At 43.0% G+C, this 26,162-nt stretch overlaps 1 protein-coding gene across 1 annotated transcript in view; it reads left to right on the top strand.

The window, feature by feature from the left end:
- Positions 1–26,162, top strand: part of LOC119952476 (succinate--CoA ligase [ADP-forming] subunit beta, mitochondrial-like) — a 175,781-nt gene that overhangs the window by 142,745 nt on the left and 6,874 nt on the right. Inside the window, exon 9 of the mRNA XM_038776271.1 lies at positions 4,504–4,624. Within this exon, the coding sequence (XP_038632199.1) occupies positions 4,504–4,624 (121 nt within the window). The remainder of the gene's footprint in view (positions 1–4,503; positions 4,625–26,162) is intronic.

The following is a 26,162-nucleotide window of genomic DNA, read 5'->3' as shown; positions in this document are numbered from 1 at the left end:
ACGCAGACACGGTGTGAATGTGCAACCTCCACACAGACAGTGACCCAGGGCTGGGATCTAACTCGGGTCCTCAGCACTGTGATGCAGCAGTGCTCACCACTACGCCACCGTGCTGCCCTCTTTGATAAATATTTTAAACCTGAATTTTCTTGCTAAATTTGATATGTAAGTTTGTCCTGATCTGAATAATTAGAAAAGTGTGCCTGCAAACGTTGCTTCAAACACTGATTGTGCTCATCCTGGAAATCTACTTGACCCAGACTGTTAGAAGAGGGAGAATCAGTTTGAAGCCTTCACTTCCATTCATTTGGGTTGCATGATACTTCTACACGGGCAGGATACTTCAGATCTCCCTGCCTCAGCTAAACCTGAGGGATGCTGCCAAATTAACCTGACCCTATTCACTACAATAAACTCCTTCAGTAACTTCTGTTTTTATGTATAGCATAACAAAACTGTATAGTGACATCATAAAATGCAACCAAATATATTTTATAAAGTGGTGTTTCCTTCTCGGTCTGCATAGAACTCCATTCCTGGGTCTAATTGGATGGAAATGCAGAATCCATGTAATTAAATGTGTTGACGTTTCTTGATCTCCTTAAACCAGTCAATAATTTAAAAGACCTCATTAGATTTTTGTAAAGTAATGCTTTCTCTTCAGAATTGGTATTTAGTTTTGTAATTGTTACTGTGTGATCCGTTGTGTGGATATGATTTAATACAGCATTGCCAGAGTTCGAAGCTTTTATTTCTTAAGTTAGTTGCTAAGGAAACATACCCGTCATTCAAGTACTTGGTTCCTATTGATAGAAAGTTGAGTGGGAGAAGGAGGAGGTGTGACAACAGCAACAACTTATATTTATGAAATGCCTTTAATGTAATAAAATGTCTCAAGGTGCTTCATAGGAGTATTATAGAGTCAGATTTGGCACTGAGCCACAAATAAATGTTAGGGCACCGAAAGCTTGAGAGCTACTGAATAGGGCACTCCTGAGTCTTGCTTTAATGCAGGTCTGGCAATCAGATGCTCTGCAGATCCCATCTCTTTCACCTGGCTCAACCCCTCCTTTCCCCTCCCCTCACAGGACAATTGGCTACTGAGATATTTTTCCAAGTCTCTTTCCCCTTGCCCCAACTGTAACCCTGGACCGAAGGATGAATCTGGAGAGGTCTCTCCGTCAGCCTCTCCCGGCCTTCAAAGCCCTCTCTGGCTCCTTGCCTCCTGCCCTTCTCACCACATGCTGTACATCTGAACACTCGAACTACCACCAGCTGCCCACTCCAGCTTGTTGCCCATTTTATCACAGATTCCCTCTCTTGCATGATCGCGTCTCTTCTAATCACAACTTCAGTTTTTCCTTCTTTCCCTGTAGATACTTGGGCTTTTGCCCCTGGGATTTGACGTTCAGCTCTGCCTCAAACTTGCTGTTGTGATTGACCTGTTTGCATATGTGGGACATTTAAGATTACTGCAGATTGTTCACAGGTGGACCTGAGAGGGCCCATTGGTTTAGGGAGAGAATTCTCTTAGGGCCTTGACAGTTGTGGCCACCAATGGTGAAATTAGCGATGTTCATGAGGCCAGAATTGGAGGGACACAAATATCTTGGAGGGTTGGAGAGTGGGAGGAGGTTGCAGGGATGTGGAAGGGCGAGGTGCTGGAAGGACTTGAAAGCAACAATTAGGATTTTAAAGTTGAGGCGTTGCTTACCTGGGAGCCAGTGTAAACCAGCAATTAAGGAATGATGGACTAGAATCATAGAATGTACAGTGCAGAAGGAGGCCATTCAGCCCATCAAGTCTGCATCAGCCCTTGGAAAGAGCACCCTACCTAAACCCACACGTCCACCCTATCCACACACCTCCACCCTATCCCCACACCTTCACCCTATCCCCGTAATCCCACCTAATCTTTTTTCTTTTGAACACTGAGGTCAATTTATGTGCAGACTTGATGAGCCGAATGGGCAACACATCTTTGGACTGTGGGAAGAAACCGGAGCACGGGGAGAACATGCAGACTCCGCACAGACAGTGACTCAAGCCGGGAATTGAACCTGGGGCCCTGGAGCTGTGAAGCAACTGTGCTAACCGCTGTGCTACAGTGCTGCCCTAACAGGACTAACAGAACGTAATGACCTGAGGTTTACGGAAGACAGTGTACATTGAAATAGTCAAGTGTACCCAAAGTATGGTTTCAGCAGCAGATGAGCTCATGCAGAGGCACAGTAACCTGACTGATTAGGAGGATCAGAAGTTTTGAAAGAGAGAAGAATATCCTGGAGGACTCGAGGTGAAGGAACAATAACTGTTAGATAAGATTTTTAATCAATGTTTGTTTTTCTTGGCTTGTCAGAAGTCTTTCTTCACTTACTACTGATAAGTACTTGAGTGAAGCTTTCCTGCACTATTTCCTTGGATTTAAAAAAAAATGGTGTAGAATTATACTGCAGTGAATGATTCACAATCATGGTGACATTATCTCATTGGTTTCTTGGCTCTCTTGCAGGTTTACAGCTCTCCTCGTTCATTTCATGTACATTTCAAAATGTTATATACTTTTACTTGTTTCCACTGTGACTTTTCATCCGCATCACTTTTATTCTGCCCCATTTGGCCCTCTGCGTACAAATTCCCAAGAATGAAAATCAAGTGGAGCAGCCATTTACAAGCCGTTAGTTCATATCGTACAAGCCCACCATAATTGGTCAAATTAACAACAAAAATCTTACTTTGCGATACTACCTTCAGTTAAGAAATCCATTGGTCCAGTTGAGGTTGTTGTTTCGAGCTTGGAACTAAAGCATCTTTGAAATCTAGAAGAAGGCCATTTGGACCATCATGTCTGACTCTATGAACGAGTGATCCAGTTAACTTCACTTTCTTCAATTCCTTGTAGATTATTCCCTTTTTTTTTGAAGCACATATCATAGAATACGTACATTGCTGAAGGAGGCCATTCGGCCCATCAAGTCTACACCAACCCTCTGAAAGAGCACCCTACCTAGGCCCACGCCCCTACCCTTATCTCGAAACCCAGTAACCCCACCTAACATTTTGGACACTAATGGACAATTTATTATTGTCAATCCACTTAATCTGCACACCTTTGGACTGTGGGAAGAAACAGGAGCACCCGGAGGAAACCCACGCAGACATGGGGAGAATGTGCAAACTCAGTAATTAGGGTGTGGAATGGACTGTCTGCTGTGATAGTGGAGTCGGACACTTTAGGAACTTTCAAGCGGTTATTGGATAGGCACATGGAGCACACCAGAATGACAGGCAGTGGGATAGTTGATCTTGGTTTTGGATAATACTCGGCACAACATCGAGGGCCGAAGGGCCTGTTCTGTGCTGTACTGTTTTATGTTCTATGTCCTCACAGAGAGTCACCCAAGGCTGTAATTGAACTAAGGTCCCTGGAGCTGTGAGGCAGCAGTGCAAACAGCCCAATATCAAATTCACTTTTGCAAGTCACTATTAAGTTTGCTTCTCCCACATTTTTAGACAGGGCATTTGCAACCGCATCAACTCACTGCATAAAAAAAAGACTTCTCGTCTCTCCTCTGGTTCTTTAGACAATTAGCTTAAATCTGTGTCCTCTCGTTACTGAATCCTCCCGCCAGAGGAAACCGTTTATCTTTATTTACTCTGGCAAAGGTCTTCTTAATGATAAAGTTAACATTCTTACTTTGCATCTGGCTTTGCTATACCTGATCTGGCCACATTCTGTTTTGACAACTTGAGTGGCCTAAAATGAAATTTTGATTGTCCAGGCAATACATCCTCAGCTGGAAAGCACAGAAATCCCGATGTTTTCTTTCAGGGAGGGAAAAGACAGCAGTTTATATCTGTGCCAATTGATTTAATTAGTTTGGGAACTGCACATTATTTACCAATGTAAATTTAGTGGTATTTGAGAATTCCTTTGTGATCAGATTGCTTAGATGAACTGCAATATAGCAGCATTTTCCATGTTAAAATACCATCCTATTAAATGTTACTTTATCATTCTGTTATATATTGCTTCAAATTGTTTAATGATTTTAATAATTTTCTTAAAGACTTGACGATACTTCAATTATCATATCACAACAGTGCAGCATTTAAAACAAGCAAGCTGGAAATTTTGATTATCATGAAATTGCTGAATAAGAACTAACTTCAGATAATTACTATTTAAACTTTGTTGAACGGACACCTACCCAGATTTTGGTTTAGTGAAATGCATCATTACTCAAGAAAATTTTAGTCCCACAATCATAAAGATACATTGTGAAATTATAATTTAATGTCATTATAATGTTACATTATCTGTATATATTTATGCCTTTCATTAATGGAGGGAGCTGCTGCCACTTTGTTTTTGTTTTCTTAAGATTATATTGTGCAGAGACTTATTATTTAAAGTCATAAATCAAAAGCTTTTGTTTACTGTGATGTATTTGTTTCAGGAAAACTGCTGGATAGTTACCTGATGATTTGTCTCGCTTGCAGGTCCAAGCAGTTCTGGTGAACATTTTTGGTGGCATTATGCGTTGCGATATAATTGCCCAAGGAATTATTACTGCTGTGTCAGATCTGCACATGAAAGTTCCCATTGTTGTTCGATTGCAAGGTGAGAATATCAATAAATTTCAAACCCTTGCTTATCAGTATGTGCCAGATTTGTAACAAAGAGTTGCACCTGAAGCCTTTGCTTATCTTTTCCCTGTGCAGGTACTGACTGGCATTTCCTATATTTGGTCACTGCCTTGGGGAAATTGGAACTAGGAGAAATTGACTGGAACTGTGGCAGTAAATGAGAAAGACATTGTAATAGATAAGATATTTACATTAGAATTGGGGCAGATGATGGTTAGTGCATTGAACAAATCGAGTGGATAGAAGGACTGACTGTTCTGACACTTGCAGATCAGTCAAGAAAGGCTGTTTCTCACAGTCATGTGGAACGTTGGCTACTTTTGAGCAGTCTAGTGTCAGTACAGTAAAGAGGATTAACAGGACCGGGTAATGCTGAGCACTTTAAAAAGAAAGTGGGAGGGGACATGCACAGTAGCTTTAGAGAATGGTAGGTCGAGAGGTCTATTTAAACAGGGAAATTTTATCAGTTTCAAAGGTGGCAAAACAACATCTGGTGAGGGGTATTAGCGATGTTTCCATCACAAAGGAAATTGAAGGATTAGGAGGAGCCTGGCGAACATAGGCCTTGGTGGGAGCATGTGGTGGGTCTCATTGACTCCAGGCAGGGGAAAATGTTAAAACATTTTGGAGTGTGGTCTGGAGAAAGAACTGAGGCAGGAATTGTAGAAATTATGAAATTCATGAGGTTATTATGCCCATGGAACCTCATCCCCTCTAAGTGAAATTCCCCTTCAAGCATCTGCTTATTTCCTTTTCGGATAAATCATTCCAAATATTTATATTGTGGGAAAGTGTTTCCCCTCTATCTATTCTAAATTTATTTTTCGCTAAATTTCCATTTATGACCTCTGGTCCTATTTTCTTGATAAACTTTGAAATAATAATCCATGTTGGCCATTAACTTTGTCATGCCTTTTGAAGAACAGCCTTCTTTCTATACCGTAGAGCTTACTTAAACTTTCCTCAAGCGTACTCCCCTTAAAATTATGATCAGTCTTACTGCTGTTGTCGTTGTTCGGTGTAATGAATTCTGCTAAATAATTTCAATACCCAGATCACTTCTAGATTAGAAACTGTGAAGGTCAAAAGACTGATCCTTATGGGATTCTATTTGTGACTTCCTTCCAATTCCTTTAATCAGAAGTCATTGACGGAAGTTTTTTCTGAATAATCATGTGGTGTGCTTAATTTTTACAGAGGTTTGTTAAGGAAAATCCTCCCCTTCAATTTGTATGTCTGCTGTGAGTAAATGATTGCTCTGTAGGTATTCCTCCAGCCTATATCATAATTTCATCTCCAATTGATGGTAGGTTAATAAGACAGTGGCTGTCTCGGTCAGTTTTGTCAACCTTTTTAAAGAGTACAATTCCATCCTTTGGCAGAAACCAGTGACTCAGAAATATCCTTCTTGGTTTCTTTTGACAACCGAGGAGTTTGCATTTGTTGCAGGGTGTATGATTGTTTTGAGTTCCTTTACTTTGCTGGCTATCTGTGCAGTGTCAGCTTTAGAATCTCCTCAAAGTAGAGTGTATTGATGCATTCTCTCATTTACCTACCATCTGTACGGCTTGTACGGCTGTAGAGGGAAACTTTTATGATTGTACATATCAGATTATGCAATTATATTGATCTGTCTACAGTTTTAATCATTTTTTTTAAGACATTGTTATTTTAAAACTCTGGAATATTTTGTCTTTGATCAATTTGCTGATTGTTTATGTCTGGCTACATGATGATTAATTTTACTGTTTCTTTGAACAAAAGTGAAGAAAAAACATTACAGAATAACCCAACTGACAGCAGAATGGTCTTGAATTCAAACTTATGACCAGAGTAGCAACCACCAACTATTAGAATGAGAACAGTCAAGGAATATTTAGACTGGTATGTCAGGTAAATACTTAAGGTCTACTTAAGGTAGACACAGGTACATAGATATCTCTAAAACTTTAAATGCACATAATAAAATTAGATTTACCCTTTAAGACTGTGCAACATTGTAGAGTATTTTAGAAAGTTTTGAGGACCTGATTAGGTGCGATTATAAATGCAAGTTATTTCTTTCAGCAAGAACTTATAGCTACCCTGTAAATCATGTTTCTTCAGTTTAGCTATTATTTTCTGTAATTATTTCTTAGGAAGCATAATTTCCTAAGAATTTCATATAGAGAAGATTAGCTCATATTTTGTAATCTACAGTGAATGTTCTGTTTTGGGTTCTTTGTGCAATATTTTCTGAATATGATGTTCATTTATGGTTATATTTCAAACAATTCAAATTTAACGTGTGTGGTAGACTGTGAAGCTGAACAAGATAAATGACAGGAGGATTTGAAATTGGGCAGAGGAGTGGCAGATGAAATTCAATATAAAGAGGTGCAAATGACAGAAGATCCAAGAAGAGGGGGCTAGAAATACAACAGTGAGCATGGAAAATGAAAGAGTTGGGGAGAGTGGGTGGGGGGGAAGAGTCATTTTATGGGATTTGATTTGATTTATTATTGTCACATGTATTGGTATACAGGAAAAGTATTATTTCTTGCATGCTATACAAACAATGCATACTGTACATAGGGAAGGAAGGAGAAACTGCAGAATATAATGTTACAGTTACAGCAAGGTGAAGAGAAAAGATCAACTTAATACGAGGTAGGTCCATTCAAGAGTCTGATGGCAGTAGCTGTTCTTGAGTCGGTTGGTATGTGACCTCAAACTTTAATATCTTTTCCCTGACGGAAGAAGGTGGAAGAGAGTATGTCCGGGGTGCGTGGGGTCCTTAATTATGCTGGCTGCCTTTCTGAGGCAGCGGGAATTGTAGACCGAGTCAATGGATGAGAGGCTGGATTGCGTGATAGATTGGGCTACTTTCATGGGATGTACTAAAAGACCAATGTTGAACTGAAATAACCAAGAAATCCTGTAACATTATAAACCAAGGGGTACTGACTATTTTGTACAGTTCCTGTTGGCCGCATTATAAGATAATATTGTACTTATTGAAAAGTTGCAGAATTGGACAACGAGAATGGCTGAGGGGACAGCAATATTCAATCAAGAAGAACAAATGTGAGAACTGGGCATGTTGTCACTGGAGGAGATAAGGCTACAAAGTGATACCACTGCTGTTTTTACAATCCTAAAGGGACTAAATAATGTTGGCCAGAACGATACAATCAGAACCCACGGCCTGAGTTTAAATTTCAGAACATATCCGAGGAAGCATTATTTCAGTCCAAGCATGGTACATCTTGCTGTACAGGCTCACGAGATAGATGGTGGAAGCAGATGATACTTACACATTCATATGCAAATTTGTTAGACTTGTTTCAATGGATAATATTTTGGGATACACTATGAGTAATTTGAGACATGACGTGCTAAGTGCAGCATGCCTGGGACGAGCAGATGACTTCGGATCTATATTTCCCAAAGCTTTTCAACACTCAAAACTTTCCTCACTTCATCTATTGTAGATTAGATGATGGAGATTGATTGTAATGATTAGTCATCCACATTAATATTGTATTACATAGTAGAAGGTGAACTAGATGGGCCTTGATCTTTTCATAATCTAGAAATTCCTATGTTCTTGTGTTCCAGTTTGGGAAATTTCAAGCATATCTGCATCTCTGTTTATAATGGCATAATGACCATTCACATGGTCTGAAGTCATCAATTCTAATAATTCACAGGAGTATGAACTGTAATTCTTACCCAGGAAATCAGCGCAAGCCAAATTCAAAACTGTTTTTCCAGGGCATGACTATGGGGCGCAACATGTACCGGGAAATAGAAAAGGCATGTCAGAAAGGCAAGGTCACGGTGATCATGGGGGACTTCAATGTGCAGGTGGATTGGATAAATAACGTAGCCAGTGGATCCAAAGAAAAGGAATTCATGGAATGCTTACAAGATGGCTTTTTGGAACAGCTTGTCATGGAGCCCACAAGGGAGCAGGCTATTCTGGACCTAGTGCTATGTAATGAACCAGACTTTATAAAAGATCTTAAAGTAAGGGAACACTTAGGAAGCAGCGATCATAATATGGTTGAGTTCAGTCTGCAGTTTGAAAGAGAGAAGGCAAAATCGGATATAATGGTGTTACAGTTAAATAAAGGTAATTACGAGGGCATGAGAGAGGAACTGGCGAAAATCGACTGGAAGCAGACCCTAGTGGGGAAGACAGCAGAGCAAAAATGGCAGGAGTTTGTATGCATAATTGAGGACACTGTACAGAGGTTCATCCCCAAGAAAAGAAAGATTATCCGGGGAGGGATTAGACAGCCATGGCTGACAAAGGAGGTCAGGAAATGTATCAAAGAAAAAGAGAGATCCTATAAAGTGGCCAAAAGCACTGGGAAATCAGAAGATTGGGAAGGCTACAAAAACAAACAGAGGTTAACAAAGAGACAAATAAGGAAGGAGAGGATCAAATATGAAGGCAGGCTAGCCAGTAATATAAGAAATGATAGTAAAAGTTTCTTTCAATACATAAGAAACAAACGACAGGCCAAAGTAGACATTGGGCCAATTCAAACTGATTCCGGAAGGCTAGTGATGGGAGACGAGGAAATGGCTGGAGAACTTAATAAGTACTTTGCGTCTGTCTTCACAGTGGAAGACATGTGTAATATCCCAAAAATTATAGAGGGTCAGGGGGCTGAGTTGAGTATGGTTGCCATTACAAAATAGATGGTGCTAACAAAGCTAAAAGGTCTTAAAATTGACAAATCTCCTGGCCCCGATGGGCTACACCCTAGAGTTCTGAGGGAGGTGGCTGAAGAAATAGCGGAAGCGTTGGTTGAGATCTTTCAAAAATCACTGGAGTCAGGGAAAGTCCCGGACGATTGGAAGATCGCTGTTGTAACCCCCTTGTTCAAGAAAGGATCAAGACAAAAGATGGAAAATTATAGGCCAATTAGCCTAACCTCGGTTGTTGGTAAAATTCTAGAATCGATCGTTAAGGATGAGATTTCTAAATTCTTGGAAGAGCAGGGTTGGATTAGAACAAGTCAACATGGATTTAGTAAGGGGAGGTCGTGCCTGACGAATCTGTTAGAATTCTTTGAAGAGGTGACAAGTAGGTTAGACCAGGGAAACCCAGTGGATGTGGTCTATCTGGATTTCCAAAAGGCCTTTGATAAGGTGCCACACAGGAGGCTGCTGAGTAAGGTGAGGGCCCATGGTGTTCGAGGTGAGCTACTGGCATGGGTTGAGGATTGGCTGTCTGACAGAAGGCAGAGAGTTGGGATAAAAGGTTCTTTTTCGGAATGGCAGCCGGTGACCAGCGGTGTCCCACAGGGTTCAGTGTTGGGGCCACAGCTGTTCACCATATATATTAATGATCTGGATGAAGGGACTGGGGGCATTCTAGCAAAGTTTGCCGATGATATGAAGTTAGGTGGTCAGGCAGGTAGTGCTGAGGAAGTGGGGAGGCTGCAGAAGGATCTAGACAGTTTGGGAGAGTGGTGCAGGAAATGGCTGATGCAATTCAACGTGAGAAAATGTGAGGTCTTGCACTTTGGAAAAAAGAATCCAAGCATAGACTACTTTCTAAACGGTGAGAAAATTCATAATGCCAAAGTACAAAGGGATCTGGGAGTGCTAGTCGAGGATTCCCTAAAGGTAAACATGCAAGTTGAATCTGTGATTAAGAAAGCGAATGCAATGTTGTCATTTATCTCAAGAGGGTTGGAATATAAAAGCAGCGATGTGCTACTGAGCCTTTATAAGGCTCTGGTTAGGCCCCATTTGGAGTACTGTGTCCAGTTTTGGGCCCCACATCTCAGGAAGGACATACTGGCACTGGAGCGTGTCCAGCGGAGATTCACACGGATGATCCCTGGAATGGCAGGTCTAACATATGATGAACGGCTGAGGATCCTGGGATTGTATTCATTGGAGTTTAGAAGGTTAAGGGGAGATCTAATAGAAACTTACAAGATAATACATGGCTTAGAAAGGGTGGACGCAAAGAAACTGTTTCCGTTAGGCGAGGAGACGAGGACCCGTGGGCACAGCCTTAGAATTAGAGGGGGTAAATTCAGAACAGAAATGCGGAGACATTTCTTCAGCCAGAGAGTGGTGGGCCTGTGGAATTCATTGCCGCGGAGTGCAGTGGAGGCCGGGACGCTAAATGGCTTCAAGGCAGAGATAGATAAATTCTTGATGTCGCGAGGAATTAAGGGCTACGGGGAGAATGCTGGTAGGTGGAGTTGAAATGCCCATCAGCCATGATTGAATGGCGGAGTGGACTCGATGGGCCGAATGGCCTTACTTCCACTCCTATGTCTTATGGTCTTATGATTTAACACTGAATGAATTCTTGAGTTTTTGTATGGCATTTATGAAATTTCACTTGATAAATTTGAGCTACACAAATACAGTTGTAGCTTGATCTTTTGAGTACCAAATGACTTTTACTAGATTTTGAAATGCATACATTTTGTAATTGCTACAGAATGAATTTTCTGGAAATTTACAGTGATGCATTAGTTCAGCGACATCTAAACACTTGTCTTTATTGCCTCTGTTGTGTATGTGTGCGTGTGTGTGTCCAAATTATTGGTATTAACAGATCTTAGTGTACCAATGTGACATTTATCCATCAATTAGGCAGCAAATAAGAAAACGGCATAAGTAGCACATGGCCTGGGTTTTGACGGCCAGATTGTCAGACTTCTGAGCTTTCTTTAGATCTTGGGACTAGACATAGATATCCTTCTTTCAGTGATAATGCAAAGCTAAATGTGCCTACCAGGAAATAATTTCTTTTATGGTATCTGGCTAGTTTAGTTTTGTGATTGATCCCATTCCCAGACCAGTTGGACTTGTTCGTGGTATCCTTGTTTGCTGCTTTTCCTCCAGACATCAGTACATCCAATTCACACCATTACTGAGAAAAAATAGAAGCAGCAGAACTCCATGTGTTTTGGTTCATGGGTATGAGATCCTCTTTAACTTCCAGCAATAAAAATCTAACTAATGAAAGGTATTTCAAGCTTATACTTTAAGTTAGAAACAGAAAATTAATATTGCAGAAAGAGACCATTCATCGTGCCAATCAATAAAAGGCTATCTAGTTTGATCTATGTTGCACATTTTTGATTCATTATGTTGTAGGCCATGGCATTTCCAGTGCATATGCAAATTTTTTTTTGATGTGATGAGCGTTTCTGCTCCCATCACCTTTTTAGACTATGAGTTCCAGATTCAATCATCCTATGGGTGAAAATATTTCTGCCCAACTCCCCTCTAATCATGGTAGCACAGTGTTAGCATTGTTGTTTCACAGCACCAGAGTCCTAGGTTTGATTCCTGGCTTGGGTCACTATGTGCAGAGTCTGCATGTTCTGTCTGTGTCGGCGTGGGTTTCATCTGGGTGCTCTGGTTTCCTCTCACAAATGCCAAAAGATGTGCTATTAGATAATTCGGACATTCTGAATTCTCCCTCTTTGTACCCAAACAGGCGCCGGAATGTGGCGACTAGGGGCTTTTCACAGTAACTTCATTGCTGTGTTAATGTAAGCCTACTTGTGACAGTAAAGATTATTCTTATTATTAATATTACTGCCCATTACTTCAAACTTCTGCCCATTGGTTAATGACCTCTCTGCTAAAGGAAATAGGCCCTTCTTTTTTTAAATACATTGAGTGTACCCAATTAATAGGGGCAATTTAGCATGTCAATCTACCTATCCTGCACACCTTTTGAGTTATGGAGGCGAAACCCACGCAAACATGGGGAGAATGCGCAAACTCCACATGGACAGTGACCCAGAGCCGGGATGGAACCTGGGACCTCGGCGCTGTGAGGCAGCAAAGCTAACCACTGGGCCAGCGTGCTGCCCTGCAATAGACCCTTTCTATCTGTGGAACTTGCTGCCCTTCACTGTCTGTGCGCAGTCTGCACGTTCTCCCCGTGTCTGCGTGGGTTTCCTCCAGTTGCTCCGGTTTCCTCCCACAGTCCAAAGACGTGCAGGTTAGGTGGATTGGCCATGCTAAATTGCCCTTAGTGACCAAAAAAGGTTAGGAAGGGTTATTGGGTTACGGGGATAGGGTGGATGTGAGGGCTTAAGTGGGTTGGTGCAGACTTGATGGGCCAAATGGCCTCCTTCTGCACTGTATGTCCTATGATCTACTTGAATTTGGTCCCTCATAATTCTGTACAGGACATTTAAATCTTCCCTCAACCTCCTCTGTTCCACAGAAACCAATCCCAAACTACCTAATCTTTCCTTACAGCTAAAATTTTCCATTCCTAGCAGAAATCTTATAAATGATCTGTACCCTCTTCAGTACGACTCCATCCTTCCTTTACTGCGGTGACCAGAACTTGACCGTAAGCCTATCTTGTATTTTATACAATTTTAGCATAACCTCACTATTCTGATATTCTATGCCTCGGCCATTCAAGGAAAGTATCCGGTAACAAGGCATGTCATCCTAATTTTGTTATCCACCTGTCCTACCTTCAGGGATCTTTTTTTAAAAATAATTTTTATTGAAAAATTTTGATTTTATACATTAGAACATAGAACATAGAACAGTACAGCACAGAACAGGCCCTTCGGCCCTCGATGTTGTGCCGAGCAATGATCACCCTACCCAAACCCACGTATCCACCCTATACCCTTAACCCAACAACCCCCCCCCCCCCCCCCCCCCCCCCCTTAACCTTACTTTTTAGGACACTACGGGCAATTTAGCATGGCAAATCCACCTAACCCGCACATCTTTGGACTGTGGGAGGAAACCGGAGCACCCGAAGGTAACCCACGCACACACGGGGAGGATGTGCAGACTCCGTACAGACAGTGACCCAGCCGGGAATCGAACCTAGGACCCTGGAGCTGTAAAGCATTTATGCTAACTACCGTGCTGCCCCTATTGACGCACCTTAGTAAAATACCGAAAATAACAATAATATTAACAATCATATACATTCGCCCCATCCCCATGAACAACCCAGCATTTTAACAACAACGCAAATTAACACACTATAAAGTTACAGAATAAACACTACAATAATGCACCCCCCCCCCCCACCCCGGGTTGCTGCTTCTATTGACCAAGTTACCTATCTCTGAGGCTGCCATCGTTTATAGAACCCTTGTAATGATCCTCTCAGGGCAAATTTGACCTTTTCCAATTTTATAATCCCGCCATGTCACTGATCCAGGTCTCCACGCTTGGGGGCCTTGCATCCTTCCATTGTAACAGAATCCTTCGACGGGCTACTAGGAACGCAAAGGCCAGGGCACCGGCCTCTTTCGCCTCCTGCACTCCCGGCTCTACTGCAACTCCAAAAATCGCGAGTCCCCACTCTGGTTTGACCCTGGATCCAACCACCCTCGACACCGTCCCCGCCACCCCCTTCCAGAATTCTTCCAGTGCTGGGCATGCCCAGAACATATGGGCGTGGTTCGCAGGACTCCCCGAACATCTGGTGCACCTGTCCTCACCCCCGAAGAACCTACTCAACCTAGCCCCGGACATGTGGGCCCGGTGCAGCTCCTTAAATTGGATGAGACTAAGCCTCGCACATGAGGAGGAAGAGTTGACTCTCTCCAAGGCCTCCGCCCAAGTCCCGATCTCTATCTGCTCCCCGAGTTCCTCCTCCCATTTAGCCTTTGTCGTGGTTCCCCAGGACGACAATTTGTTTGTACCTATTCAAATATTAAAACACAGAGAGTCTGAGGAGCGATCTTCCAAGCAGTGAACTTTATTTTTCTTAGCATAAGAAAAACAGAGCTGAGATTGTCCGGAGCAATCTAAAAAGCTTCAGGGCTTACCGCCTTTTATGTTCATTTTAACCCCATGATGCAAGCTCTTATCTTAATTTACAGCCGTCTTATCTGCTTTCCTTACTTTGGCCACTATTGTTTACATTAAGCCTCTCAGCCTAGCAGCCATAAGTCAGTTCTTATCTCATCTTTGTCTAAACTTTCTTCTTGTGAAACAGACAGTTCTGCTGACCAAGGCCGAATGTATACAAAAACAGGCTTCCTTCATTCCTGTCTTTTTATGGCCCTTATTTATGGCCAACCATTTTAGTTAAGCCCTGAGCTGTTCATTGTTCTTCCAAGTGACTGTTTGTATTTTAAATGCTATTTCTCTGGGTCTGCTGCTTTAATCATATTAACTATACTTGATTACATTAGGTCACACAAAGTTATCCTGAGTTCACACTCATCTCAATACTCACCTAAATCTTACTTTATTATTTCACTAAAACCTATGATTCTAAACTTCGTATCTAACTCATACAATATCCAGTACAAATTCCCTTACATGTCCCCCCTTTGAGGCTATTCCCTAGCCTCACACAAATTACCAAGCTCAAATAATCCCCTTACTGGATCCCATTTACAATTTATTTTAAACACTTTTTGCAGGCAATGTGGAGGAGCCGAATACTTTGGTCAGGGAACAACGCCCCTAATTCTTCTTTATCATAATTCATCTATCCAGATTCGAATTCTCGGGTCGCTCCCCCAGATTGCTTGCTCCTAACAGCCATCAGCCAAAAACCTTCCCACCCTTGTCAAGGGAAGGAAAAAAGACTGATTCCTGTGTACAGACTAAGTTCTCCAAGTCTTTTGCGAATTTCAGTCAGGTGCTGTTGTTGGTACAAAGCAATCGTCCATTATTATAGTCCTTTCACAGAGTGACGAGTTTCCATCTCGACCAGGGTCATGGTGAATCCGCTCATCGGAGGCAGCTCAAGGTTTTCCCGTTCCTCTGTTTTTCCTCGCGAGCGTGAGCTGCTTGTAACCATCATCTGCCGTGTTGCAACTCTGGTAAGGAAGGATCTCAGGGCGGGTAGAAAACAACAAAATATGAGTCCTAGAACGGTTATGATTGTGATTGCTACAGCTCCAGCTTTGGCGAACCATGCCCCCCATCTTCCAAACATCCTATCCAACCAATTCCAGGCTTCATGCCCAAACCCAGCATTTTCTTTCACTTCTGCCCTAAGATTCTTCAACTTATTCATGGCCCGTGTAAACGACCCCTCTGGATCAGTGTTGTTAGGGATAAATGTGCAACACTGATCTCCAAACATAACACAGACCCCTCCTTTCTCCCAAATAGCATCCGTACTCACTGATCGCCTACGTCTTGTTTGTCTTAATACTCTACCTTCCTGATTCCGCACCCCTATATCATCTGCATCCCGCTTTCCCTTGTTACGGGTCAAGGAAGTCCCCCAGGGAAACAGTTTCCAAGTCCCATGTGGGGAACGAGGCCCTTTCCCCGTCCTCACCTCCCTCGGCACCGTGACTAACAGGCTCAGGCTGGGCATTTGTATCATCAGCCAGCTCATGCACAGAACCACTCTCATCATCATTTATTATTTCTGCTGTACTTTGGCTCTGCTCCTCCCCCTCACGATTCTCCTCGTGTAGTGCTATCTCTTCCTCGCTGCTACTTCTATCCACCCTACCTCTAACTTCAGTCTCCCTTCTCTCCCCTACCCCAGGTACCGTTCTGGTACAATGGTTCAAGTGATACCACAGTGTACTGCCTTCTACTTGCAACGCCGTGGGAGATACTCTGGTGACTTCAAACGGCCCTTCTCGTCTGGGTTCATGCCAACGTCTCCGGAACTTTCTGATGTATACTTGATCTCCCGGTGTGATCTGGTGTTCCGTGGCAGGGCTCTCCTCCTCCTTGGCCTTTTCCTGTTCAAAAATAGTTCTATGTATAAAAGTTAATTGTCGTACATACTCTCTTGCATCCTGATCTAAACACTCCAATGTGGGGCCCCCTGTTCCCCCGATCTTTGGCACCGGCATTACTCTTCCTGTCATCATCTCATGCGGGCTTAAATGTGTGATTCTGTTTTCCTGACTCCTGTACTGCATTAAAGCCAATGGCAGAGCATCTATCCAGTTTTTTCCTGTCTCACTACAAATTTTGCTTATTTTAGCCTTGAGGGTTCCGTTTGCTCTCTCCACCATTCCTTGGGATTGAGGATGATACACACATCCAAACCTCTGCTTTATACGGAGTGCTGAGAGTGTCTCTCTCAGTGCCCTCCCTATAAAAGCAGATCCATTGTCTGAACTTAATTGCATGGGTATGCCAAATCTTGGGATAATTTCTTTTGACAGGAAGTTAATTACCGTTCCAGATCCTTGATCTTTGGATGGCGTTGCTTCTATCCATCTGCTGAATCTATCAATAATCACTAACATGTATCTTTTCCCTCTTACCACCTTTCCCATATCCACATAGTCCATGCATAGATGTTTAAACGGCCCTTCTGGAATGGGTATGTGCCCTATTGGGGCAGTAATGCCCTTCCTGATATTATTCTGAGCACACACCTCACACAGACCTAGTATGTAGTCAATTGAGTTTTGCAGGTATGGTGACCAGAATCCTTCTTTCTTAATCTTCCTAGCCACTTCTCCTCTCGCACAGTGATCCACCCCGTGTGCTTCACTAATTAGTACGGTTAGTAACGATGTGGGTGCTATGATCAACCCTTCCCCATTTCTCCATATTTTGTCATGTTGTCCCTGTAATGCTCCTCTCTCTCTCCACATTGTTTTTTCTGCTACAGGGGCTTCTTCCTGTAATTGTGCCACATCTTCTAATGTGATTTGAGGTTCGATATTCCCCACACCTGGCCCTGGGTGCGGCCTTGCTATTTCTACTGGGGCTATCGTAGCCTCAATGTATCCTGACGCTTCTTTAGCTGCCTTGTCGGCTTTGGTATTTCCCTGTGTGATGCTATCTGTTCCCTTTTTATGCGCCTGACACTTAATTATGGCTAATTCCCTTGGGCCCATCATAGCCCTTATTAAAGCCCTAATTTGAACTTCGTGTTGAATTGGTCCTCCTCCGCTTTTCATAAATCCCCTTTGCTTCCATATTGCCCCAAACAGGTGACAAACCCCGTGGGCATAGGCCGAATCAGTATAAATTTCCACTGCTTCCCCGTTTGCTAATTCACATGCTCTGGTCAGTGCTTCAAGCTCCGCTAACTGGGCTGAGCATGGCTGCTCACATTCTTTTGCCTCCACTACCTCAAATGTTTTCCCTTTCTGTTCAACTACTGCATAGCCAGCATGATTTCCCCTATGATCCCTATGGCACGAGCCGTCAACATACAACGTTCTCTTTTCTTCTGTGTTTAACCTATCTGCCTTCAGATCTTTCCTCAGTTTCATAAACGCTCTTGTCTCTCTCACACACTCATGCTCCTCTCCCTCATGTGGCAATGGCATATAGTCAGCTGGGTTGGCCCTATTGCACTTTACTATCGTAATGTCCGGGAATGTGGTCAGCATTTGAAAATGATGAATTCTAGCCGGCGTCAGAACAAACTTCCCTTTTTCAATCAATTCAGCTATTTTATGGTATACATGTATGTTTATCGGATATCCCATTGTGACCGTAGCTGCCTTTTCGTACGCCCACCAAGCTGCTGCCAGGCCTTGATAACACGGCGGGTATCCCATTGCTACGTCATCTAGCTTGGTACTATAATATGCTACAGTCTGCCTTCGCCTTCCCTTGCAACTTTCCTGTGTTAACACTGCTGTAGCAAATCCGGCTTCTCTGTTACTCACAAATAAATCAAAGGGCTTGTCATAGGTCGGTAAAGCCAATGCTGGTGCCTGTGCCATTTCACTCTTTATATTCTCAAATGCTTCTAGCGCATCTTTGTCCCATTTTAGTTTGGCTTTTAATTCGTCACACCCTGCTTCCTTCATTATCTTTCGTAGTGCCTGCGTTTTTTCTGCATAGTTTTCCACCCATTCTGAACTGAAGCCTGTCATTCCCAAAAATGTCATCATTTGTCCCACCGTCTGTGGCTTCGGAATTTTCAGTACTGCTTCTATTTGCTGTGGAGCTATCCCCTTCTGTCCTGCTGATATTTCTCTCCCCAAGTATTCTACCTGTCTCTGGCACAGCTGCAGCTTCTTCCAGGATACTTTATGACCCCCCTCTGCTAGTCTTTTCAAAAGTTTTAAACTATCCTTCCTGCATTGTTCTTGTGTCTCTGTGCATAATAGTAAATCATCCACATACTGTAGCAGTGTTCCTTCCAACTGTATTCCTTCTAAATCTGCTTTCAACACCTGATTGAATACATGTGGGGAATGTTTAAATCCTTGGGGCATTCTATTGTATGTGTATTGTTTCCCCTCGTACGTAAATGCAAAGAGATACTGACTTTCTGGAGCTAGTGGCACACTAAAAAATGCTGAACATAGGTCAATTACCGTAAACCATCTACTTTCAGGTGGTATATTTGTCAGCAAGGTGTAAGGGTTTGGAACTTCTACGGGCATATCTTCCACTACCTCATTAATTGCCCTTAGGTCATGCACCAATCTCCATTTTTCTCTGTCCGCCTTCTTTACTGGTAGGAGCGGGGTATTACACCTACTCCGGGTTTCCTTTAATACCCCTGCTTCTATCAATCCCTTAATCGTTTCTCTAATTCCTTCAATTGCTTCTGTCTTGATTGGGTATTGCGGTCTATAGGGCCCCTGGCGCCCTGTCTTTAGTCTGACTTCAACTGGATTAGCGTTTTTAACCCTCCCTACATCCGTGTCCTGTCTGGACCACAACTCCTGTGGGAGGGAGTTCAAATCCTGCTCTAAGCTCTCTCTCCATTCCCGCTCCTGTTTCTCACTTTGCACTCCTATTGTTATCTGCTTTGGTGTCCCAAGCATCCTAACATCCAAAATTATTTTTGTCATTTGTCCATCGCTGGACGTCCAAATATCTGCACTATCTGTCTGTACAAATTCTAAGTCTTGCGCTCATAACACCATGGGTCCTAGGTCCTTTGATCTATATCCCGGATTAACTTTCAATGTGACATGTGGCTCCGCCCCAGGTACCGAGAACCATTTGTCAATCCATTCATTCCTAACGATTGCGAGGGCCACTCCCTCTAGTCCAATTAAAATACTTCCTGACTTTATTTCCTGTTCTCGTCCTGCCTCCTTTTCCCATTTCTCTTGTATTTCAGGTGCCTGTCCTTCATCAAATATCATTGTACTATGTAATTCTGTTCTCGGCCACTTGGCTTGTGGAACCCAAGTGTCTATAAGTTTTCCCCAGACTGTCCAGATCTGTCTTTTAATTTGTTCCTCTATATCTCCCAGCCAATATACATTAACCCCTTCCTTTCCTGGTACCTCAAGTGAATACATTCCCATCAAATCAATTCCTTGTTCGGTACATTCTAATTTCAGTCCCAGACCTAGGATTGCGTCCCTTCCCAATAGATTTAAAGGAGTTTTATCATATACTAAAATAGGTACATGGGTAGTTTTATTTCCAATGGTAATAGGCACCGGCATCGTCATTTGAGCTAGTGTTATTTTCCCCGAGAACCCCACAGTTTTTACAAACCGGTTTGACAATGGTAGGTGATCCGCATATTTCGTTTGTATGCACGTACAGGTGGCACCGGTGTCTATCATCATGGGGACCTCGATCCTGCCTACTCTAGCATTAACTATAGGTTCCTGCTCTGCGGTTTCTGTTATTTGTACGTACTGTCCTACCATTTCGGGGTTCTCTGGGCCTCTCTATGCGAAACTCTGATGGTTCCCCGGCCCTTGAAACATCAGGACGCTGTTCGGCGACCCTTGGATCAGCTGTTGGCCTGCCTGTTGCTGGTTTTCTCCCTGTCTGGTGGAATTCCGCGGGCAATTCCTTTTTATGTGACCTGTCTCCCCGCACCCCCAGCACACACCTGGAGGGCCAGGCAGTGGTCCCTGTCTCGGAGTTTGATAATTAACCTGTCCCTGTCCTCTCTGATTCTGAAAGGGTGGCCTACCACCTCCCTGTCCTTTCCCATTTTTATTCCAGTCAGTCTGATTTTGTAGGGCGTATCGGTTTTGATAATTTAGGCTGTGGGCTTCTGGGTTTATGGGCAGTGGGAAGGCAGAAATGTTATAGGTTACGATGGGCTGGCCTCCATCTCCGCTTCCCCCTTTTCTCGTCTTTCTGCCTCTTTGCGCCTTTTCCCACATGTTTCCTCTATGCTTCTTCTTCTTTCTCTTTCCTTTCTGCTGGCTTTGACCCTCTTTCCTTCTATTTTTCCCTGTGACGCCTCACTTTCACCCTCGCAAGGATCAGGACTTGTTTTTCCCTCATCTTTTCTTCTATCATTCTTTCCCTCCTCTTCTCGTTCCTTTTCTTTTTCCATTCCCTTTTTTGCCCATTCCAAAAGGTCTATTACATCTACTTCGTCCTGCAACTGCTTTCTCTTTTGGCTTAACTCATCCAACTCCTCTTCTGTTTTCCTCGTCTCTTCCTCTACACCTTTTTTCTTTTCTAGCTCCCTTCGTTCCCAATCCTCCATCGTCATCGGTTTTGTGTCAAATGCTCCCTCAAAATTCATCGTGCCTGATATAACTGGGTACAGTCCCGTGGAACCCTGTTCCTCTGAGTATGGGGGCGGGACTACATTTGGATCTTCTAATTTTGCTTTTTCCTGAAGTTGCACTGGCATTTGCATCCATATTTCCCTCCATGCCCTTCTCCTTTCTTTCCCTTCCTTTTCAAACAATGCCAGTATCTCTAGTTCTTTTTCTCGCTTCTCCTTTCTTTTCTTAGATTTATCTTTTATTTTGTAGTTCTTTATCATTCCCTTCTGGTCCTCACATCTCTCTACGCACCAAGTGCCTTCCTCCGGCCACGGTGTATTAGTTTTACTTGTTCTGTTGGCCCATTTTTTAGAAACGTGTTTTATGTCTCCCCTGAGGGCTGGGAATTTATCCCCTAATGTTTCCACTGGTATTTTAACTTGGTGTGCCATTACTTGTCTTTTCGGATTACTGTCACAATTTTTATCACTTAATCCGTCAGAGTTGGGTGTTACAGTGATTATTACTTGCTGTGTCGTTTTTCCGTGTTCAGTCCCCTGTTTACCTTTCTCTTGGGTTTCTCTTGACAATATCTGTAATTCTAACCGGGGTCTCGATATCCACTTCCCCGTAGTCCCCTGTCCCGGCTCTATCTTCCTTTCCCGGGCTAGAGGGTAGTAGGTTTTTACGTGCTTGTCTATGTCTATAGAAACCCTATATCGATCAGATTCCTTTATTAATTTCCCTAGAGTTTCCAAGTTTATTTCGTCTATCCAATTCCTATCGGCTATTCTTTCCCACTTTACATACGGCCATTCGTTCTCTACCTCTTTTAAGTTAGTTATATGTGTAATTTTTCCCCAATCCAGTGTTGCTTCCGTTTTTATTATTATCCCGTCTTAATCCCCTAACTAATCTTCCTTCCCAATCGATTATACCCCTCTTTCCGCTAGGCGGTTTTGTCAGTGTGACCTTTCCACGTTGTTAGTTATTACCCTACCTGTGTTCCGACTCTCCTTCTTATTTCTGCCCTCCACGCTGCTGTCTCAGACCAGTTTGTTCAAATTGGTCTTTTACTTTCTCTATTCTAGCTGTTAATCCCCCCCTCCGGGGTTAGGTTCCCCTCCTATGCTTTTGACTACCGTATTAGGTCAGAGAGTGATCTCTCACTGATCTCTCTCCCTCTCGGTTGACGTCTCTTACCCGAGGTCCTGGGTAGGTTTGGACTGGCAGATTTTCCCCACACTTACTCTCTTCTGGGCAAGTCGTATCCTGGAAAAACCCGCTCCAAACCGGTTGACTTAACCTAATTGCATTACCTTAGCGTTCGGCCTTTTTCTCGTCTCCCTTTTTACCCACTCACAGACAATACAGTATTACAGTGCGCTTTGCATGCAAAACTCTACTCTTCAGATCAGTTTCAGTCTCTCAAAACTATTTTACCCAATTTGGTTTTAGTCACGCAGGATATCTTTGTGGTTGGGGAGATTCAAGACCAGCAAAGAGCTGAGTGCGCCGGGCCTCGAGATCCCTTTTCTGACAACAAGGATTTACGTGCAATACAAATCTGCTTACCTTGCTGTCAGAATGCCGGCTTGGGATGTCCAGCCCCGGTCGAACCTTCGCCTCCGCCACTCCTTCCAGATGCTTTTCTGGGCGATCTCTCACCAACCCTGCTTCGCAGCGCCAATTTTGTCGTGGTTCCCCAGGACGACAATTTGTTTGTACCTATTCAAATATTAAAACACAGAGAGTCTGAGGAGCGATCTTCCAAGCAGTGAACTTTATTTTTCTTAGCATAAGAAAAACAGAGCTGAGATTGTCCGGAGCAATCTAAAAAGCTTCAGGGCTTACCGCCTTTTATGTTCATTTTAACCCCATGATGCAAGCTCTTATCTTAATTTACAGCCGTCTTATCTGCTTTCCTTACTTTGGCCACTATTGTTTACATTAAGCCTCTCAGCCTAGCAGCCATAAGTCAGTTCTTATCTCATCTTTGTCTAAACTTTCTTCTTGTGAAACAGACAGTTCTGCTGACCAAGGCCGAATGTATACAAAAACAGGCTTCCTTCATTCCTGTCTTTTTATGGCCCTTATTTATGGCCAACCATTTTAGTTAAGCCCTGAGCTGTTCATTGTTCTTCCAAGTGACTGTTTGTATTTTAAATGCTATTTCTCTGGGTCTGCTGCTTTAATCATATTAACTATACTTGATTACATTAGGTCACACAAAGTTATCCTGAGTTCACACTCATCTCAATACTCACCTAAATCTTACTTTATTATTTCACTAAAACCTATGATTCTAAACTTCGTATCTAACTCATACAATATCCAGTACAAATTCCCTTACACCTTCAGCTCCTCCACTGATGACTCCTCCACCTCCTGCATTACCTTATAGATGTCAGACACCTTCCCCTCTCCTACCCACACCCCTGAAAGCACTCTGTCCATCGTCCCCTGCGAGGGCAGCAAAGGGAATCCCTCTACCTGTCGCCTAGCAAACGCCTTTACCTGTAGGTATCTGAACATGTTCCCTTGGGGAAGGCCAAATTTATCTTCCAGTTCCCCCAGGCCCGCAAACCTCCCGTCAATAAACAGGTCCCTCAATTTGCTGATGCCCGCCCTTTGCCACCCCCTGAATCCCCCATCCGTGTTCCCCGGGATGAACCGATGGTTGCCACCCAGTGGAGCCTCCATCGAGCCCCCTGTTTCCCCCCGATGCCATCTCCACTGTCCCCAGATTCTTAGGGTCGCCGCCACCACCGGGCTCGTGGTAAACCTCTTAGGGGAGAGCGGCAACGGTGCCATTACCATGGCACCCAGGCTCGTTACCTTCAGGGATCTGTGGACATGTACTTCAAAGTCATCTCTCTGTTCTTCCACACCTCCCATTTACTGTGTATTCCTTTGCCTTGTTTGCCCTTTCTCAATGCATTATCTCACACTGCTCCTGATTGAATTCATTTTATACCTTTCTGGCCACCAGACTAGTCTGTGAAGCCTGTAGCTTTCTTCCTCACTATCAACCACACAACCATTTTTTGGATCACCTGTATGCTCTCTTAATCACGATCCCTACATTTAATGCGAAATCATTGATTTTATACCATGAAAAGCAAGGAATCTAGTATTGAACCCTGCGGAACCCTTCTGGAAATAGCCTTCATTCACAAAACTAAAACCAATTTTGAATCTAACTTGCCATTTTCCTTTGGATTCCATGGGTTTTACTTTTCTGACAGTCTGCTATGTAAGACCTTGTCAAAAGCCTTTCTGAAATCCATATGGACTGCATCAAATGTGCTATCTTCATCAATCCTCCATGCTACCTCCTCAGAAAACTGTCAAGTTAGCCAGACATGAACATCCCATGACAAATCTATGCTGACTGCCCTTTACCAATCTGTGCTTTTATAGATGAGGATTTATACTGTCCCTCAGAAATGTTTCCAATAATTTGCTCACCACAGAGGTTAGGCTGAATGGTGTGTAAGTGCTGTTTATCTCTTCTTTGCTTTTGAAACAATGATGCACAGTGTTAGACCTCCAGTACAATGCTTATCATCAACGATCCAGGAAGGCATTTCTATCACTCGATATTTGCAGTGCTTACCACTCTGAAACATTGCTATAAATTAAATCAACAATCCTGAAGGCATGGAAAAAAATTATACTGAAAGATGAAAAGAGATTTTTTTAATTGTAATCAAAAGATTCCACAGTCTGCTGTATACTTAGGAACATAAGAATTAAGAGCAGAAATAGGCAATTCACCCCTCGAGCCTGCTCCACCATTCAATCAGATCATGGCTGATCTCTTCCTTTTCTCAAATCCACCTCCCTACCTGTTCCCCATCTCCCTTTAACCCATTTTTTGAATCAGAAGTATATCTATCTCAAACTTGAAACTATTTACTGACTGACTCCGCCGCAATATGGCGCAGCGAGTTCCACAAATTCACCACCCTCTGCGAGAAGTAGTTCCTCCTCATCTCAGTTCCAAATCTACTACCTCTCAACCTATATCTGTGACCTCTCATTCCAGAATGCCTCACAAGGGGAACATTTGGTCTGTGTTTACTTTATCAAACCCTTTTAGTATTTGATGTCCCTCAGTCAGATCCCCTCTCCTCATTCTAAACTCCAGCAACAGTCCAAAGACGTGCAGGTTAGGTGGATTGGCCACGCTAAATTGCCCTTAGTGTCCAAAAAGATTGGGTGGGATTACTGGGTTGCGGGGATGGGGCGGTGTGGGCGTGGGTAGGGTGTTCTTTCCAAGTGCTGGTGCAGACTCAATGGGCTGAATGGCCTCCTGCACTCCAGATGTGGTCTCACCAATTGCAATTGTATAGGGTTGCAATTGCAACCCTATACAATTGCAACAATACTTCTCTGCATTTATGCTCTGGTCCTTTTTGCAATAAATAATTACATGCTGTACCTGCATAACAACTTTCTGCAATTCATGAACAAAGACACCCAGATCCCGCTGCTCAAAAGCATTTTGAATCTGCTTTCCATTTAGACAATAATTTGTCTTTCTATTTTTTCGGCCAAAATGGATAACCTCACACTTATCCACATTAAACTCCACCTGCAAATTTTGGCCCAATCTCCTAGCCTATGTATATCTATCTGTAAAATCTTTATCTCCTCTTTCCTGCCTGCTTTCCCACCTATTTTAGTATCATCCACAAATTTTGTTATGTTACACTGTTTCCCTGCTTGCAGATCATTTATATAGATTGTAAGCAGTTGAGGTCTGAGGCCTGACCCCTACGGCACCCCATTAGTGACAGTTCTCCAGCCAGAGAAGGACCCATTCATCCCAACCCTCTGCTTTCTGTCAGTCAACCAATCCACAATCCAATCTAGTACTCCACCCCAATTCCCTGCGATCTCAGCTTCTGGAGTAGTCTTTTATGCAGCACCTTGTCAAACGCCTTCTGTAAGTCTAGATATATCACATCTACAGGTTCCCATTATCCACTTTGCTGGCTACGTCCTCAGAAAACTAAACAAGTTTGTCAAGCATGACTTACCCTTCATAAAACCATACTGAAAATGGTGTATTGAGCTTTGTCTTTCCAAATGTTCAGTCATCTCCTTAATTATTGATTCCAGCAACTTCTCCACCATGGCTGTCAAGCTAGCCGG

The sequence above is a fragment of the Scyliorhinus canicula genome, chromosome 17, assembly GCF_902713615.1.
Source record: "Scyliorhinus canicula chromosome 17, sScyCan1.1, whole genome shotgun sequence".
NCBI classification, from domain to species: Eukaryota; Metazoa; Chordata; class Chondrichthyes; order Carcharhiniformes; family Scyliorhinidae; genus Scyliorhinus; species Scyliorhinus canicula.
Note: the sequence above shows the minus strand (reverse complement) of the source record. Positions and strands in the feature narration are given on the sequence as shown.